This window comes from Lonchura striata, chromosome 2, assembly GCF_050655825.1.
Source record: "Lonchura striata isolate lonStrDom1 chromosome 2, ASM5065582v1, whole genome shotgun sequence".
NCBI classification, from domain to species: Eukaryota; Metazoa; Chordata; class Aves; order Passeriformes; family Estrildidae; genus Lonchura; species Lonchura striata.
In genome coordinates, this window is record NC_140704.1 from 19,779,361 (window position 1) to 19,799,414 (window position 20,054).

The window sequence follows — 20,054 nt, forward strand, 5'->3', positions numbered from 1 at the left end:
GCTCATGACTGGACATTTTGCACAGAGATGTCACTTGCATAGCCAATAAACTGTTTAGGACATTTCAGTCTACGACCACCTTCATTTGATGAGCATAGTTCTGTGACCACACAAACGGTTAATTTCAAAAGCTTTTTAAAAATAGCCTCATAAAAATTATCCTCTTGAGAGGTCTATTTATTAGATGCATAAAGGTAAACTTGTAGTTTCAAAATAAGGCATAGCTAAATTTTCTGAGACATTGTATTTTTAGAAAAGACTATAAAAGATGTATCCAAGTATTTATATATATATCCAGGTATTTATTATATACATATTTTTTTTTTGTAACCCGTATTCCAGGTTTGCAAAGAAATTTTCAAGCTGAAGCCACTGCAATGTGCTGTAATATTTTGGAAGATCAAGGCTTACACTTCTCCATTTTCTAGAGAAGAGCTGGTAACAAAGCCTTCTGTTACACATCCTTCATTTTGCAATTATAGTCTTTGAAAACCAATTGTTATTGCACTTATGCACACTTTCTCCATAAAATCAGAAACCATTAAATAGTTGTTTGTTACTTTGGATGAGTTGCATAAGACATTGTAAATCAGACACTGCATTTACTAGCAGCTTCATCTGAACCTCATTGAGTACTCATTTACTTCCAGAATAACTCTTCTCCCACAGCAAGATACATTTTTTTTTTTTTTTTTTGTTATGGTTAAAATCAAATAAGATCTGTTCCTGACTTCTCTACAAAAGGATGGGGTTTTTTATCTCACGAACAGTTTCAGTAAACATCTTTAATCATTTTAGGAGTATTCTCTTGGTGCAATCTAGAAATCAAATTCTTCATTCCTGCTACTACCACACCCTCACATACCTTGCAGTTTTTATTCTTTCTGCTTAAGACAGGACTAGAAATCCTAGCTTTCTGTCCTGGTAGCTGAAAAAATGAACTCTTTATAAAAATATAATGACCAGATGGCTCTTGCAGTGTATGATCAGTAGCTGGTCCAGTGCCCAGTTTTGCAGTATTGCTAGTTCTGAGGTGCCAGTCGAAATCATCATTTTCATCTTGCTTCCATCCACAAAAGTCAAACTCAAAATTGCAATGCCCAATAGATGTACCTGAAATATATTTGCCACACATGAAAAGAGATTTGTTTTCAAGTAGTTAATTAAGTACATATAGTACAACCTCGTACTCCAATCTATAGGAAAGAAAAAAATTCACTATAAAAAATAATATCCATGTACCTCATTAAAAAAGTTAATTTTGAATATCCTGGACTATAATATTAAGATAAACCTATTTGCATATATATGAGGTGGGTCCAGTGCTTTTTTTTATTACAGTCAACAGAATTCTTGGTGTAAATGCAACCAATTTTAGCTCCTTAGGGTCTTAACTGGTCCCCCATAAAGCATTCATGTGCAGAAAACCAGCCTCGTTGTGAAGGAATAGAAGATCGGTGAGAACAGGAAGAAATGCCTCTATGTAGGGAACAAGCACATCCAAATGAAAGTATTGAGCACCATAAAAACACAGCTTCTATATGGACAGATACAGACAAAACATAAATGTGGGTGTGATAATCTTGAGCTGAATCACACCCAAAGTTATTTACTTTTGAACAATTCCTCAATTCACTTGTATTTCCTTAGCCAATATAGAAACACAGATAAATTATGTTGGTGGGTGATTGTGTCAAAAGAAGGGTAAGGGCCTGGGGAACAGGTTGGAAGAGGAGCAGCTGAGAGGGGGCTGGGGGTGTTTGGAAAAAGGAGGGTCTGGGTGATGGTGTTTACAGCTCTTGACAACTACTAGAAGGGACGTTGTAGCGAGGTCTTCTCTTGAGTAATGAGTGACAGGAGAAGAAAGGACCTCAAGTTGTAGCAGCAGAGCTAAGACTGGACACTAGGAAAAATTTTTCCTAGCACTAGGAAGGGTTGTTAAGCACTGGAATGGGCTGCCCAGGGAAGTGGCTGAGTAACCATCCCTGGAGGTCTTTATAAACCACATAAATGTGGCACCTAGGGACATGGTTTGGTGGTGAAATTGGTAATGCTAATTACCAATTAAGTGGGATTTAAAGATCCTAAAGGTCTTTTCCAACATAAATGATTCTATGCTTGTCTACATATCTCCTTAAGTTGTACTTAAGGCGAAGAAAAGAAAGCTGTCATTATTTTGGTTGATTTTTATATGAAACAACATACATATTCTTTACAAATTTTTGAATATTGAATGTCAAAACAGACAACATGGTGAGTAAACTGTCCACATAAATAAAGCCAATTGTATCATTCCAGAAGTTTTATTTCTGTATATTTTTGTCTCTATACATCTATAAGTTAATTATAATGATTATCAAATAAGATTAAAATTGCTGAAATAACCTGGAATTTCAGCAGAGACTTCAAGAAGCTTTTGATTGTGCCCTGAATATTCTTACTATTACTACTGTAAAGGAAAGTGCCTTGAAGACAAATTTGGAAACTATATGTATTTTGTACAACAATATCAGAAATTACAAAATGTCTCTTCCAAAATGTGATCAAAATCTGAGCCTCTTCTGAGGTCTGATAAAGTTCAGCCACTTGAAAGTACTTTTATTTAATTAAAAGGTACTCAGAAACATCAGTAACCAGGCTAAGGATCTAGAATCCATGGAATCTACACATGGACCAAACAGAAAAGACAGCTACCTCAAAAATTTCACTCTGAGATGACATAAAATGTTATTTCTTTGAATTTTCATCTGTAAATGTAATAAAATAAAAGTTAGAAACTTTTTCTTAAAAGTAGGAACTCATTAGCAAAACTAGCTTTCCTTTTACCTCAGTCTGCAAATCTAGTGCCATCTGAAGTAACATTTAAAACCAATCCAGATCTGATACGTGAAATTATATTATCTTTTATGAAAATCACAGATTGTAGATTAACTCAACAGAATGCAACTGTCCATAAAATTTGTCCCAATTGTATTTTTCAACTGATTTAGTTACTTAATATTTCAAGACCATTCTTAAACAAATTCTTTCCATTATTTACAAATTCCATCTTGAGTCAATAAAATTCATGTTTACAACTGACCCTTTCATTTTAAAGACATTTTTTCAAGAATCAAGACCTTAAGGCATGAGCACTGATATCCCTGCTAATGATATACACATGGGGTATTACTTAATCTAAGTTTTGATGTCCTTGCAAGATCAACAAAGAGAAATAGTCATATCTACAGGAAAACTTCATTAATCTAACTCAAACAACTAATTTTAAATTGCATGAACTTCAGCCTGAAAACAAATTACTCCATCGATGAAAAAGATCATTTAGGCAGCCTGCTTAGAAGCTTGTTACTGCAGATGATTGTGCACTTGCACACTAAATTACTCCTGTGCTTTGAAAGCACCATAATGTTTCACTGTAAAACTTACAATTAAAATGCAGTTAGGAAAAATTTTTAAAATTATTTTGCTTTTTTTTTCCCTTATTTAAAAGTAATAATAAAAAAAACATTAGAGGAAAGCATTCAGTGTATGGGACTGTTTCAATTAATCTCCTCCACTGGGAAATTGGAAAAAAATCCTTATTATAGTTATATAATATTCCATCCATTTTATATTTTATATAATTTTTATAAAATATACATTTTATATAATTTATATTAATTAAAATTTATATAGTTATTATAGGTTGCAAAACAAAATCACATCAGTTTATTTGAACTATTTTGCCCTTAATGCTTCAATTTTTACTTGTCTGATGATATTACATGGGAAACACAGACAATGCAGAAACCCCCCCCCCAAAAAAAAAAACCCACAACAAAAACCCAAACAAAAAACCCCATTAATATTTACAAAATTTCAGAAAACAAAAGTCAAAGTTTGAGACTTTTTTAACAAGTAATTGCAACTTGAAGCACTCTTCATTTTTAGTTGCAGATCTGAGCTAGTCCCTGTATGTATAGTGATGTATTATTCCTGGATTGGAAATCATTGAGTAGCTTAATCGTGTGGAAATGATTTATAAAACACTGTTCCTTTGCCAGGTACCTTAGCTTTCATAGGATACCTTTTCTTCAGCGCACCTTTTCTTCAAAGAATTGTATTGACTAAGAGTTTGATTAGCTGAATTCATATTCTCAGTAAAAATGAGGCAACTGTTAATATGGTACCAAGCAATGCAGATTTGATTGTGTGAACATTTCCTACATTTGTAGTATTAAAAAAAGGAGGTGTTAATACCATATATTGTGATCCAGGAGGAACTATTTGATATGAAACATCATTCTTTGAATCAGATACTACATATGTTGCTTCTTGATATGTCTTGTAAAACCAAAATTGTACAATATTCAGATTAAAATAATTTGCTGAGACCTGACAACCCTTGAAATATCTAAGGAGGTAGGTCTCTCATCTCCCAAAGGTATTATGTTTGAATTTTTTCAACTTTAATACATTCTTTTCATATGGAAAGCAGGATAATTTTTTTCTACTTTTAAAGACAGCTGCTTTGTGAGTTATTTTAAGATATCCATTAGCAGCTATTTGTATTTTGTATCGTGTGATTTTAAATTAAATATTAATAATTAAAAATCCTTAAAAGCCAAGGAATATAATTAAATTACTACCTTCTTGTTTGCTTTCTTAGCTGATGAGCTGTCAAAAGTATTTGAGTAATAAAAATTCACAGCAGGTGCAGTTATTTATGATAATTATATTAAAAAACTATAATACTTACTGCAAATACTAGGGCTTTCATCTGAGTTATCTTCACAGTCATTTACAAAATCACACAGATTATTCTTTGGGATGCAGTACTTGTTGGCACACATGAATTCCTCTGATGTGCAAGGTTTGTCTGAGATTAGCAGAGGGGAACAATCTTCAAAGGTAATATCATCCACTGCCACATCTCCCATGTAACTGACACCACGTTTTGTCCTGAAAATAACCTAATAAAAATTACAGAGCTATTACAGTAAGCCACTGATAAGATAGAGAAAAGCTTATACACACACAGCTTGAAAAGAACAGACTGATGGTCCCTCACAAATATTTTGATATGAAGTGGTCAGTTCTTATTGTCAAAGCATAATTCTATGAAATCTTGTACTACAGTTGGTACAGATCTGTCACTGCAGTTACTGAAGGACCATCTTCTAACATTACCAAGTACATGAAAAAAAGGTAAATAAATCATGTCACTCAAAGAGATACTAGTCCTCACTCATCCTGAACTAACAGTGAGAGTTGTTCCTACTTTTGTAAAGTCTGAAGAAGACTAGTCTGCCATTCATCGTTTATTCCCATGAATGTAAAAATTTCATTAAAATTCTAAGACAGAAGTATCAGGAAATGTAACTCTTTTAAAAATATGTTGCTGACTATCCTTGAGGATTTTGGGGTTTTTTTCATAAGTCTACAACTAAGCAAGTATCTCTAAGAGGTTTGGGAATCTGCTCTGATTTCAAAGCAAACATCATGCTCAAGATTCTTTTTTCAAAATGCAGATGTTCTCACTTACTGCACACTAAGGAGAAAGAAGTAGAATGTTTTAAGCAGAATTGGATTCAAGGATAGATGGGATTCTCAGTCTTAAAAATGGATATCAGTCTGAGATAAGAGGAGTGAGAAATCTCAAAAAACATGAGTCCACCTCAGATATTTAATCAGACAGCCAAAATTCCTTCTATGCGAGAGGAGTACATGCAGGATGTGCAAAGGGAAATAAGAAGATGAAGAATGCTTAATATATGCTTAATACAGAAGTAATAGCCAGCTCTCTAGGAAGCACATTGCATTGGAAGACACACCTGAAAATTTGAACGAATTCCTAAGAACACTTCTGCTCTGTTCCACTGGGGACCTTGGCTGCCACTTTGAATCCACAGTTTAGAAGTCTTGTTACTGTTTTTATAGAGTACCTAAAAAAGAAAATAATTCTAGGTTACAAAAAAGTTTCCATTACCAACTCACTTGACAATCCTATTATTATATACAAGAGTACAATATTATCTTGTCCATTTAATCTCTATTCCACCATTAAAATTCACAGAATCATAGAATATCTGGAATCGGAAGGCTGTAGTCTCCTTGCAGGACTACCTAAAGCTGAATCATGTTTCTGGGACTGCTGAGGTGCTCCTTGTATTCTGCCAGACTTGGTGCTGTGCCCGCTGTCCTGGAGATCCTGCTGCAGTGCCCAGCCACAGTCTGGGTGAAGAACCTTTGCCTAATGTCCAACCTGATGCACATGGATACATCAATATAAAGGACTATACTAAGAAAATAATGTTTTAAGATTTTCTGATCTCCTCATAAATATACCCAGCCCACAGCCTTAACTGGACTAACGTATCGCATTAATTTATCCAGAATGGCTAGCAGTGAATAAAATTTTTTCATTAGTGGGTTGTGACTCAGTTGTACAACACAGAAACAGGGTTAACAAGACTTGCTGAAAAGTATATTTGTTCATGCATGCAATTAACTGCTCTTCCAGGATGGATTTTCTTATCCTGATTCTTATTAAACATTTTATTCTACAAAGATTTTTTTTTTAAGTTGACACATTTCAACATGAGCAGAGAGTCCTAAATATTCTTTGGTCCAATCTCTTGGGCATCCAAATTCAACGGAGCTGACAATAACAAGATGGGTGCTTGATGAAGTGTGTCAAGCTGCATCTCCAGCCAGTACTAGCAGAGTTAAACATCCATTCACCAGTTGCCTCAACTACTTCTGCTTTCACGGATTTACTGCTACGCTGTGTAATCTTCTTAGAGCAGCCCAGGCATTTTTCATCATAATGAAAAAGGCCTTTAATTTTATGTTTTAAATTTATGCAGTCCCATGAGTGTATATGGTATTGCATAACAGGTAAGTTCTGCCAAGCAAACAGCAAATCCTCAGACTAAAGAGCTTTCATTTTAGTGGAAAAAAAAGAATAGATAATATATTAAATTAGATAGAAAAACAAGTGACTTCTGACATTATAGACAGGAAGATCTGACATATAACATATTAATTTTAAAGGAAAATAAATAAGTTAGTGAGAAAGGGATTACAGACATTATTTGAAAGAATAAAGAGTACTGAATAAGAAAGTATCTTTTTTACTCTTAAATGCAAACATTATATTTATATGAAGGTATGTGTGTGATTGCAAACACACATGTACATGTTTTTACAGGCTGTAAATTATCTACTCTCTTATATATCCAATTCCTGCATCATAAATTCACATTTTCTATCATATCACAAAAAAAGGTTAAAACTTTAGAGTAAAACATGGCCATTAATTTGTGTGCTATTAAAACCCAAGGCTTCCCTGTACCTTAATGCACTTTGAACCTCTATGCATTTCAATTGCATTGCAAAAAAGCACATCTAATACTTTGGTAAAATTGCCCACGCCAAGTCAAAGTACAGAAACTAAATAAAAAAGGTTCCCACAAATAACCAAACTGAGGTTGCTCAGGGAAGTTACAGTAAATCAATATTTAAGAAAGGAGCAGAAACACAGGAAGGTAACCATTCATGGAAATGGCAGGAAAATCTGCAGCAATCCTACAAGGTATTTGATAGTATGGATGTAGACTTAAAAGCAAAAGTAAAAAAAAAAATGTGGTAGTCTTGAGGGAAGATATGGATAAAAGGTCTTTTAAGCAAAGAAAATATTCCCATTCCTACAATACTTAGAGCCTTCTTCATATAAATAATGAGAATTCATCTAAGTAGTTTTATATTCTAAGTTATTCTTACACCCATTATTAATTGATTAATCAAGCAATTGAAACCAGACAAGTAGTAACAGTGTGCAAAGGTTTCATGATTTTCCTTTGGTACATCTTAAAATGAAATAAGTTGGAGGTGAGGAGGATCAGTTAAAGAATAGAGGGAAATTGTAATCAGTGATGAAACTGAGAAAAGAAAAAATCTATACTATACACATTTGCCTTTTGGGCTGGTACTACTGGCCGTGGCTCCATAGAATTGCTGTTGATTTCTACAAAACACTGTTTGAATGTGATTCTAACTAACATGAGTTCCTACATGGTAAAGGAGCCTACACCCTGGAGTATGTAAATAAGTCCCAAAGCACATTAATTGATCCCAAGCCTTAAAAATGAGGATAAACCATCTCTATCCTCTGATTTCCCACTGATTCTGATTAATTAATATTTGATCACTTGCAAAGCAGCCTAGCAATATCTTTACCTAGTTAGGAGAAATTTAAATAGTTTTAAATATTTTAATATTCAAAATATTATTATATTATTTTAATATAACTATTCAATTGTTTGAATAATTTATTTAATTATTTAAATTTAATTATAATTTTAAATTTAGTTATTTAAATTTAATATAATGTGATTATTTTAATAATATAATATTATTATATTCTTTTAATATTCTAAAGTATTTTAATATTCTACAATATTTTGTAAAATTGTTTAGGAAAAATACAAGAAAACACAGAACATGTTTCCACTAAATCTAGCAAGTCACATGCATGGTGTGTAATTCGCCACATCCCACAACACATTTCTAATGTCAACACAAATATTAATTTTGCTTTCAAAATCACTGAATTATGTCACCTTTTATTATAATTTGTATATTTAAATCCTCATTCAGTGCCCACATCCAATATGATCCTGAGTGCACAGGTGACTGGTAACTTATATGAGTATTTTTTTCAATCCATTCCTGATGCTGCAGGTATTCCATGAAATTCCTAGGAAATCCCATTATAAGCACTGTATTTTATAACAACTGTGTTTTAAAAATTATTGTTTAGAACAATGTTGTTGTTTTATTCATTTCTGTCTGCAATGACTTATTTGACTTACAAGCTATAATGAGTTAAATTTCCTTTACAGAGAAGTGCTTTTATTTAAACTGGAATGAAGAAAAGGGTATGGAAAAGCAGATTTATTGCTTCTGTTGCATATGCAACAGAAATAGTTTGATGCTGCTTACATGAATATAAATAATCTCTGAAAGTGATATGTTCAGCTTTTCAAGGAATAAACTCTTTCTAAAAGATTTTATGTCAATTTTTGATACAATTACTTATTTTTCTCATGCTCTCACATTAGCTAAAGACCTTGATGTCCAAATATCTATTGATGCTTTTCAATGTCAATTTGTACTGTGTGATACAAAACTTATTCTTGTTTTGAAGTTCCAACCATGGCATATCTATAACAGTCAGAAAATTTTCCTTGTTGTAGATATTTCTAATTTCTCCAATATTTGAACTAATGCTTCCTTCACATCATAATATGTTGAGAGCAGTAGAGTGCTAGTAATTATTAATTTTTGTTTATTAGCAGCCTGGGCTTTAATGAAACTAAAAGAGAAGGCATACATTTTCTCACAGCAATTTCATGCAGAAAGTCAAAAGAAAACAAAATAAAGAACATCTCCATACCTCCAGAGAACCTATTGTTGAACCATTCATGTGGTTCCAGAATATGATTTTGCATCTGGGCCCTGTAAGGGAGATGACTGGGGTAGCAATGTCAGCTGTGTCACCAAATTCCCCATTTGAGCTGTCTGCAAAGAGATACCAGCCTTCTTCAGTGCACCTGCTCAGAGAAAAACAGATATAACTTATTAAAAAAAAAAAATCATCATAATTAATTTAAGATTTCAATATTTCTTTAGATATCATTTGCTGTCTGGGTATCTGGATGCATCTTAGCATATAGTCAGAATCAAAAAAAAACCCTTGCAAATGCAGCTAGTATTTTTATATCAGAGATTGGCAAAAGTCAAACAGATGTGGGCTAGAGGGACTCTGGCTTTCCCTGCTACCCTCTTTCCTAAGAAAATTTAGAGAGTTTGATCCTGGCTTAATGCCATGAAAACCTAAGATATTGGATAAAATTTTGTCTCCTGTGCTACTGGGAAAGGTGAGATGTCTTTGAAGTAAGCATCAGACTCTGTGTATAGATTGACCACAAGTGCAGTTTTAGTGGTTTGCGGATTGAAGATTTAGTCCCTAAAAATGTTATTTTCCAAAATAAAATGCAAATTCTGTTAACCAAAGATAAATTTTTCTTTTCTCCAACAGCAGTGCTGCGCGCTCAGTACTTCTCAAAAGAATCTTTCCCAACAAGTGCTTACAAACTTAGCAATGGAACCTACATTTTTAAATAGGTACTGGTATTTGGCTTGCCTTTCCTTTTGGTTTTCAGGTTGGCCAAGTTCTGAGCAGCCACTCTGTAAAGCTGCATCCCTACAGCTGTGAGAAGACAATGACCCTACCCAGCAAGCACTGCCAAGTGAAACACAAGATGCTCAAAGATGTTGTGACATCACACTCTTCACAGACTGAAAATCTGCCTCATGGGAAGAGTAAGGTTTGCTGGTACAGGGTCAGAAACAGGCCTTCAAAAATCCTCACAAATCAGAGACTTTTTTCATCTAGACTACTGTTTCTACCTCCCCATGTGTCATACCAGAAAACAACCAACCAACAAAAAACAACCAACCAAATAATCAAAAAATGCAACATTATAATGAGACAGATCTTCATTTTGCAGAGATAGCTATGTTACATGTGAGATCACTGAACTGCTCATAAACATAGCAGGGACCAAAGCTCATCTGGCAGAATCCCAGGGGGAAGGAAGACAGGATGTGTGGAAATCAGGATCTTCTTCACAATCTTATTTTCCTTTTCATGAACAGGCAGGTAAGAGAATTGCTGCTGATGCTTTTTTTTTATCACTGAATCCTGGCAACTCAGACATCTTTATAATCACTGCATACATTTACTTAATCCTTTAGACTAAGTATTAAAACATTCTCCAAATAAACTGACTGGGCTGTAATAAATAGCTGAAAACTGAAAATTCATAACTACAGATCTTTCAAGAAATATGCATTTGGACAACTCATTTATTTCCCTCCTTTCTGCTGAAGAAAACTGTTATTTCAAGGTAGTAATTTTAGGTCTCTTTTTTGTCTTTGTGATGAGTATTCTACCAGAGTCTTGCTTGGAGGTAAAAGAGCACCGAGTTCTCTTAAGGTTTGCAAAATATTGTAAAATTCAAAATTTACTCTGCTTGTGGGAACTCATGCCTTCAATAACCCAAGGGTGCTGACACTGTATTTACAACAGCATTCAAGAGGACTTGTAAGAAGCAGAATGATAAAAAAGCTCTGAAGAGCAGCAGCATTTACAGTCCTCATCCTTTCCAGAGTATTCAGCATTACATCCATGACTCTCAGTGAGATTAGTTTGAAACAGTGGCAGGGTACAATCAGTTCTATGATGAAATTCAGTCATCCATCTCTTGTTGGTATGTTCTGTCAGACACAGGCAGGCCAAAGATCACATCTGTGCCCAGATGTGCCTATGCTGCACTGCCCCATAGTGCAGTCTAAGTGTCCTTTTGACCTTATTCCAGTGTTTGCTATAATATCACATTTAAAACTAGTACACCAGATAAAAGTCTCCTGTATGAAACACTTCACAGTGCTAGACATTAAACACAATGGTGGTATGTGATTACAAGAATATTAAGGTTATGCAGGAAAGTAATGGGAAACGGAGAGATCAGAAGGGGATTTGTAAGTATAGTAGAGCATTCTTCTTGGCTTTCACTCCTATCATGGACGTTTTCACACTTAGGACTACAAGATTAATGTCCTTGTGACCCATCCATGTTTAAAAGGAAAGCTTTATTCTAGTGAAAATTAACCTGCATCATATTTGCTTACAGAATCTTGAATTCTTAAGCTGCCTGGTATAGAAGCCTCCGTGGAATTTCCAGGGAGGTGCATGATCTGTAGAGGGAAGAGTGTGGAAAAAGTAATAAGTAATCATTCTATTTGCAGAGAGTTCAAATTAGCTAGAGGTCCATACCTTCTGTGGATGCAAAATTTTAGCAGAGCCAATAAACATGCATGCAATCATCTGTTCAGCATGTCAAGCTCTGACTTTGAAACTAAAGAATTTCTTAGCGGGCCCATTTTTATTGAACCTAATAAGAAATACACAGTGACAAGATGTTCCAAAGCTTCTGTAAATGTAAATTAACAGCTTCTCTTACTCTGCCAGATGATGTTCTTGTCTTCACCCTCAAACTTTGTTTTTTAAGTGAACTTCAGAGAAGGTAACTTTCTTCATTCTTAGAGTTAATCAACTGACCCTCCCTTAAATTCATTTCTTTCCTATTCCATAAAAAGACTCCCTTAAGTTTTTGTTTGTTTGTTTTTTGTTTGTTTTTTTTTTTAATGAGACATCAAGAAGTTGATGATAACAAATGTAAAACATGGTATTTTTCAACATATATAATAGTGAATGCTTTCAGCATAGATCTTATGTAAGTCCTGAAATTCAGAATACAGGCAGGCTCCCCTGCCAGAAGCTGCAAAAGCTCAGACCAATTTAGAAAATTAGCCCATGGAAAACCTCTTAGTTGGCATCTACACTAAGTGTCATTAAAATCTCAAAATTTACCCTTTGAAAATAATTAATTTTACTTCAGTACTACAAGCATTCCCTAAACAAAGACATTCCTGCACCGGTTGAAAAATACTAATTAATTTCAGAGGGAAATTCACAACATTTTAATGGATATAAATTTTTCAACAAAAGCAACTGACCTATATTTGCATACTTGTCTTAGTTAATAGCTTAATATTTCAAATATCTTTTGAACTGTAGTTGGCAAAGAATGGACATTTATAGAAGAATCTTCACGCTGTGTCCCCCTTCAAGGCATTCCAAAGAATACAGTGAACTGAAGATAATAATTAGGGAAAGATTAGGTGGGTTAAGAAAAGTTGAAGACCTATCAAAAAATTAGTCCCATCTTAAATCTTGCAGTGTTATCAATTCATGTCTCATGCTGTGAATTACACATTTCACAGTACTAATTGTCTATTGCAATGTCTGAAAGGGGATCAAAACTTATTCAGATGTACTTTCTTGTACAGGTAGTACAAGCTCTTATTTAATGAACTTTTGGACATCTCACAGTTTTTAAAGTCTTAATTCATCTGTGTATCTTCTCCTAATTGTTTGAGAATCCCTAACTAAACACTTAAACACTTAAATGAACTTTTAGAATAGCCATTACTCATTATTTTTCTTTAGGACTGAAAACTAAACTTGATTAGAAAACAAACTCCCTTTCACTGTTCTGATTTCCTTCCAAATTTCAGTAATAATGAGGAAAAAAAAACAAAAAACAAAGAGAAAACATAAACTGGAGAGGGATATTTTAGTTTACTTAGAGTTATAAGTATCCCAATGATCAGCACTCTATACTAAATTTCAAAATTCAGAAAGCAGCAGTCTCCACATGCATTTCCATTTTTCCTGGTCATGTATGTCCATAAACACTATACAGTATCTACATAGCAAATCAGAGCCCCACACCAATTGCACCCATTATGCACTGAAAGTTTTGTTCTTTCAACTCTCCAACACCATCTCTCTGGGATATGCCCAGCGAGTGACCTGTTATTAGAACAGATGTGTTTCTGCAGAGAGAAAAAAACCAAAATAGTGGTCAGGAAAACCCAGTAGGGCACCAGATGACCTTCAAAAGGAGCACTCTCTTGACCAAAGGGTCAAAGGATACTGGGCACAATAGGAAATTGTGGGCCATCAAAGCTCAAGCTGATGGTTTGAATCAGTCAAGACAGTGGCTTCAGCTTGAATTTTCCACATCCTCTGCATCCTTTATCAGGGTACTGGGCCTATGGGAGATAACTCCTTTCTCTAGCTTCTTTTCCCCAAAGCATGAGTAAGCAGCAGGCAGAAGTCTTGCTAAAGTTAATGCATTTGAAATTGTTTGTTTGAAATAAGCTACAATTTCCTAACTAAAAACCTTTCACCAGAAGATTTCTGAGAAAAAAATTAGTTAATAAGGTGTTAAATTCTAACTTTTAATTCCTAAAAAACATATTTATGAGAAAATATTCATGATTTTGTCATTTTTTTCTTGTACTGTCATCAGAATATAGCATAAAACATTAAATTAAATTAAAATATAGATTTTAAAATATCAATTTTAATGCCTTATATACTTGAGAGAAGGTGGTGGTAAACTGTGATATTTTGACCTTTGCATCATGCTAACTTCATTTTCTGTTGATTCCTGTTAGTTCTTGCTTCTTAGTGTCAAAACCAGATGATATGACAGTTCTGGTAAAATTTAAGAAGGTATACAAAGAAAAGTTGTTATATTTTCTAGCAACAAAAGTTGGCATATAAATATATAACATTCAAAATTCATTATTATAAAATTTAAAAATTAAGCAAAGACACAAGGACAGGTTAATTTTTATGTATTGATAAAGAGTCAAATGTAACCTCAATATTATGTGTAAAATGGGGAAGCCACATTCACATGGTACTTTTTACATGAAATTTGCCTGTAAGGTGGGAAACTGCTGAAAGATGGGAAGAAAAAAATTATAAATATTACAAAATATTACAGAAAGTATTACAGAAATATATATATATATATATATATATATATAAAAATAACAAGCCTTCTGTTAAAAAAAAAAAAAAATTAAAAAGCAAACCTTAACATTTCCCTCAACATTGCATCTGCCTGGAGAAATCACAAAATATGCTACAAGAATTCAGAAGTGAAAGACAATTTAATATTCAAGCACTCATTCAAGAAGAAATTTATCACCTCCTTTTTGGGCTGGGTATCAACATCTCAGTGAACTTCCCATCGTGCTGGTCAGTTCAGCCAGAAGGCCACAGGTGGTGGGAAGGAAGGAGAAGGACTCGTGATGGGCAGGCCAAGGTTTTAGTTAAGATGCACAGTGACTGCACATATCTTTAGGAAGCATGGGAAGACTCATGCTGAGAGAGAAGAAGAATGAAAAAAAAAAATCCTTGTTTCTTTTGTATTTTTTAGATATTCTGTGTCTGCACCAGAAATTCTTTGACTACTAATTCTTCTGTAGCTAATACAGGTTGGGCTATTATAGGTTGTAACATGTGAACAAAACCTTCACAGACCTCTTGCACATATAATATATTCATAGGCTTCAAAAAAATTCTTCCCTGAATAAAGATTATTGCATCTGTGAGAATATTGTTTCAGAAAAATAAATTATATTCAAAATTAAAATATTATAAAATGTGTAATTTCCAATATTCTTAAAGGAAGATAAGTACTCAAATAATTTAGTTAATTCTATGCACCAGAGAAAGATTTTCTCTGCTGAACACTTCCAACCACTTAAATTCTAATAGGTCCTAAATAGTCATTAACTGAAATCTTTATCTAACAAGTAGAAGAAAAAAAAAAAAGAAAGAAAGGCTTCCCTTGAATTAAAATTCATCATTTCTGTATAGATTAAAAAAAATTAAGAGAGAATTGAGAGCAAACAGGAATTCATTATTCATTAGGAATGCAGATTTTCACTTACAGTCATATGTGCCATATTAATTTCAAACTGGTTATTCAAAAAAGAGTAAATTCTCTTATTATGACTTGAATTTCTTTTTCTAGTAACCTTCCATATCCATTACATTTATTATTAAGGCTTAATAAATGCAGAAACAATGTAAAATTAGTGTCATGCCATAATAAAGCAGACATAAATATTTTAGAAGACAGGTTTCTGAAAGAATGTCATACATCTATTTTCTAATGCAGAAGACAACCTCTACTTGTGTTCCCAACTGTCTGTAAAATGCTGGATGCCAGCTGACCAAGTTCTTTGCATAGCACTAGAGAACAAAAAATCTATCTTGAGCATCTAAACTTTATCACATGGTTGAGGTTCAATACTTAATTCAAACTGCGGGGAACTAAAGTTGCTTAACACAGCAAAACACAAGTCAAACTGAAACCTGTAATTGGACACTGACATCAGAAAGTTTCTCAAAAGAAAACCACTAGGAATATGAGAAGGAATTCTTGCACTAAATACAACTGTAGTATATTTACTATTGGATCCTAAAAGACAAATTCCAAAAGAAAATTTCTATCTGTGACTATGTTCCAAGTGTATCACAGAGAATTTTAACACTTTGTTTTATGTAATAAATACAAATTTCAGGAAGAAAATTAGGCAAATGTAGGCAAAATTTTACCCACACAAAATTATTAAATTATTCACAGTTTAATTTATTTTTATTATTAATTTAATCTCATGCTCTGGCATCTTAACATAAGAGGCAAAAAATACTTTGGGTATATTCTCTTTCTTCATACAAAATTAAGTTTGATTAAATTATGATTGCTTGTAATGAACTAATTTGACATTCTGCAAATAATTCCTTGCCATTAGCTTATTCTTACAAGTAACTTGTATTTAAATTGGAGACACAAGGAAAAACAACCCAACAACAAACAAACAAAAAAACCCACACACACTTTATAATTTTTTCTCCTCTTTTGAAATTCTTAGATTCTCAAATGTAAAACATTTCTTGACTGCTGAAAAAACTGCTGGGCTTAAGCATATTACTTAAAACCTTTAATTTTTCTAACTTTCCTGAATTCTGAAAATGACTGTCTTAAAAGGAGACACAAAAGAAAGAGAGATGTATCAAAAATATGTTTATCAGGGGAACGACTTACACAGCAATAATTATCATGTCAGCTTCGTTTTATCTCTGCATCCATTTTTGTTTTGATTTATTAGATTTGATGCATGAATTATCATATCAATTAAGTGACTTACGAAGTTTTCAATTAACAGTTGTAACCAAACATCATTGAAAATGTCAGAGAATTTGCTACATCACTGACCAGATTGTTTAAAAAGGAAACAAACTAGTAGACATCCATTTGCTGGTGTCAATTTAATACACTTGTTTAAGCCTACACAAACTGATATTTTGTTGTTGCGGCTTTTAGAAGCGTAACTGCAATAGAGAATTCCATTTGCTAAGCATAGAAACACAGGAGCTCTCCATTCAACTATGAATAATGGTCTTTTTAAGTGCACAGTGTCAATGTCACCCAGCCCTTTTCACAACACATGACAGACTTGTTCCAGCTCAAGCCAGGGACTGTGCAGCTCAAGGCAGGCTCCAATGACAGACTCCCATAATGACTTCTATTCCTCCAGCTTTTGGTTTCTGTATAGGCATACAAGCTGCTCTCTCTATTTCCAAAGTAATTACTTTCACTTAATTAATGTAATTACAGCTTCAAAGACTCACACCTTCACCTCACAATTCACCAGCCTACATGTGGCTAGCCCAAGTGCTTACTCTGGGGAAGCAAATGGTTTGACTACAAGTATTCACAGGTATTTTTGCTGAAAGAACTCATTATAAGCTGCACTGCCAACTACTCTTGCATCAAAATGAATCCAAACATTTTTATACACAGTCCTGCATATTTTATTTTAATTTGCAAACATACAGGATTACAGTAACACAGATTGCCTCCTCTAACTAGTGGAAATTTGGGGAAAATGGATGAGAAAATAAAGTGAAATGTTGCAGGGCTTTAATTCAACAAAACTGCTGCTCTGCATCTCCTGTGGTAATTTGGAAACATTTATTTTCTGTACTTCTCTATAGGCCAATAAACAAAGGGAAGGGAGAAATCACAGAATCAAACTGCATCTCATGTGAAACATCACAAGAGCAATACATTACAGAGTTGCCTGAAAACTGTAATCTCTATGGATCATTTACTTTCTCTTTTCATCAGTCCTTTTCAATAAACTGTTAGTTTCATTAAACCTTGAAAATATGTTGAAAACCAGTAATACAATTCCATGTATCACTCTGCCACTGTAAACCTATACTAGAAAGGTTGTGGGAGGATTTACTAAATACACATACAGGGCTGGTACTGGTTAATATACAACAATTAGAGAGCAGTCAATGAAAGATTTGACAGCTAATTTCTTGTAAACAGTTGCTCTTTTTTTGTTATGGGATACACTTCCTTTTCATATATAATGTAGAGGCCTAGAAACAGCTTGACAGCCTTGTAATTCTTTGCTATTGTTGAATTATTTTTTTTGAGTTTGAGATTGCTGTTTTGGGATCTTTGTAAAAATAAAGTAATTTTAATGAAGTACACGGTGAAACTAACATCTTGAGCTCACTCTTTAATAGTGATATAAATTCAGGCTGAGTAAATGCAAAATAATGTAATTTTAAACTAGTAGCAATATAGCAAAGATTTTGCTGAAGTGATCTTAATTTAAAGACCATCTTTGCAGTCTATGGGCTACTGTCACAGAAACAAAACATACATGTCACTAAAATCAGGCAGGTATTTTTCTGTTCAGATTAACTACATTGCACAAAAATGTACTTATTAATGAAGTTGTATAACATTTAAAATTGATCGTACTCAATTAATTTGCTAGTTTCATGTAGGGCTTTTTTTTTCAGTAACTCTTACTGTTACTTTTAACTGGAATACATTGGATTAATGTATTTTTTAAAACAAATTTCTTACTTAATTTAAAAAAAATCAAAAAACTCCATACATTTAAAACTAAATGTTCATGCAAAAAAGATAATTTTTGCTCCTTGAGATAAATCAAAGGAATATCCTCAGAGGAGCTAGTAACTATCTTAAACAATCTACCCAGAATGCAACATTAATTTACAAATCTTCACTGAGAGAATAGGAATATTTTATATTTTAATATGAACTTATGTCATTAACCAGAGAAATGGTAAAATAAAAATAAGTGGTAAAAAATACCAGCTAAACTGAAGTTATCTCTAACTACAGTAGTTTTGAATTGCATGAGTGAAATATTAAATGAGTGCAGAATTCACAGGACATTTTGTTTTAACTTGTACAGACCACCCTTGGGCAAAACTGCTGAGATAAGAGCACTAGCACAACAAAAATAACAAAATTGGAAACAACAGCTAACAACTAACAATATCTAGTAAGGTAGAAAAGTGACCATAAATTTTCTGTGTGAATAAAGACTGAGAAGGTATTCACCTCAAACTAATCAAGAGGATGACCACAATGAACTAAATTAAGCAGTGCCAAATTAATTACAAAGCCAGATTCCAAAAGAGAAGTCAGCCCTAAAAGAAGTGTAAAAGTAGGATGAAAACTTGTAACAGCAGGAATTGATAATGCAGTGCAAAGAGCAGTGGCCAACACCTGGTTTTGACATGTGAGAGGTCATCTTGCTGGTGCCACAACCACTGCAGAGACCAGACAGAGCAGCAGACCCCCTGGGAGCTGCCAACAGCCTGCAGCCAACTGGGCTGGCAGTTTGGGGTGCTGGAAGGAGGCTTGAGCAGCCTTTTCTTCTAAACTTGCTTTTCCATCAGGGGGAACATTCCTGTACTCCACGTATCCTGTGGGAGGACTGCACGTTTCTCTGGATAGGGAGGTACTGAAACTTTTGGGAGTTACTTATAGAAAGGTTACTTAGAAATTTTTACTGGCTTATTAATGATTTTTTTTATTTTGATTAATCTGTAGTATTGATCCTGCATTCCTACTTCACCCATTGTCAGTTAGTTACATGTCACTAATAAATCAGTAAACTGCTTCAATAGTGTAAATGCAGAAGTTTTTCCCCTTGGCATGTGGTTAAAATAACACATTTTAGAAGAGACTCAAGCACCTGAAAAAATGTACTCACGTAGTATGATCAGTTAATGGGCAGTGTTGTTCTTCCTCAGGGTAGAGATTTGCTCCTCTTCCAAGTTGCCACTTGAATGTCTTTGTGAAAAGTATGGAGTAATTTCCTGACATCTGTTCCAAGGCTGGTTGATGCCATCCACACAGGTCTTTATCTTCAAAGTCACAGACTTCCATAACTTTAGAGATTAACAGTGATTACTCATGTTTATATAAAATTTGAAAATCATTAACTCATGTTGCAACCCAAAAAGCAACATGGAAATAAAAGGGATTAAATTTATAGTATCCATGATTACTGAACACATTACTAACAGGCAAAGTTTTTTTCTTGCAGATAAAACATGAATTTTATATTTTCTCCTCTATTAGACTGATTCTAATTTTGTGAATATACCAATTCCTTTGCACCTCAGTATCTGCCTTCATGTGAGTTCTGATCACCTTTCAGGTAATTCT

The 20,054-nt window shown here is 33.7% G+C and overlaps 1 protein-coding gene across 1 annotated transcript in view; it reads right to left on the reverse strand.

The window, feature by feature from the left end:
- The window catches only part of MALRD1 (MAM and LDL receptor class A domain containing 1), a 236,730-nt gene that overhangs the window by 134,692 nt on the left and 81,984 nt on the right, over positions 1 to 20,054 (reverse strand). Inside the window, exons 21-25 of the mRNA XM_085565894.1 lie at positions 19,597 to 19,774; positions 9,440 to 9,596; positions 5,814 to 5,924; positions 4,739 to 4,952; positions 866 to 1,113 (exon numbers count right to left, since the gene is read on the reverse strand). Coding sequence (XP_085422020.1) covers positions 866 to 1,113; positions 4,739 to 4,952; positions 5,814 to 5,924; positions 9,440 to 9,596; positions 19,597 to 19,774 — 908 coding nt within the window. The remainder of the gene's footprint in view (positions 1 to 865; positions 1,114 to 4,738; positions 4,953 to 5,813; positions 5,925 to 9,439; positions 9,597 to 19,596; positions 19,775 to 20,054) is intronic.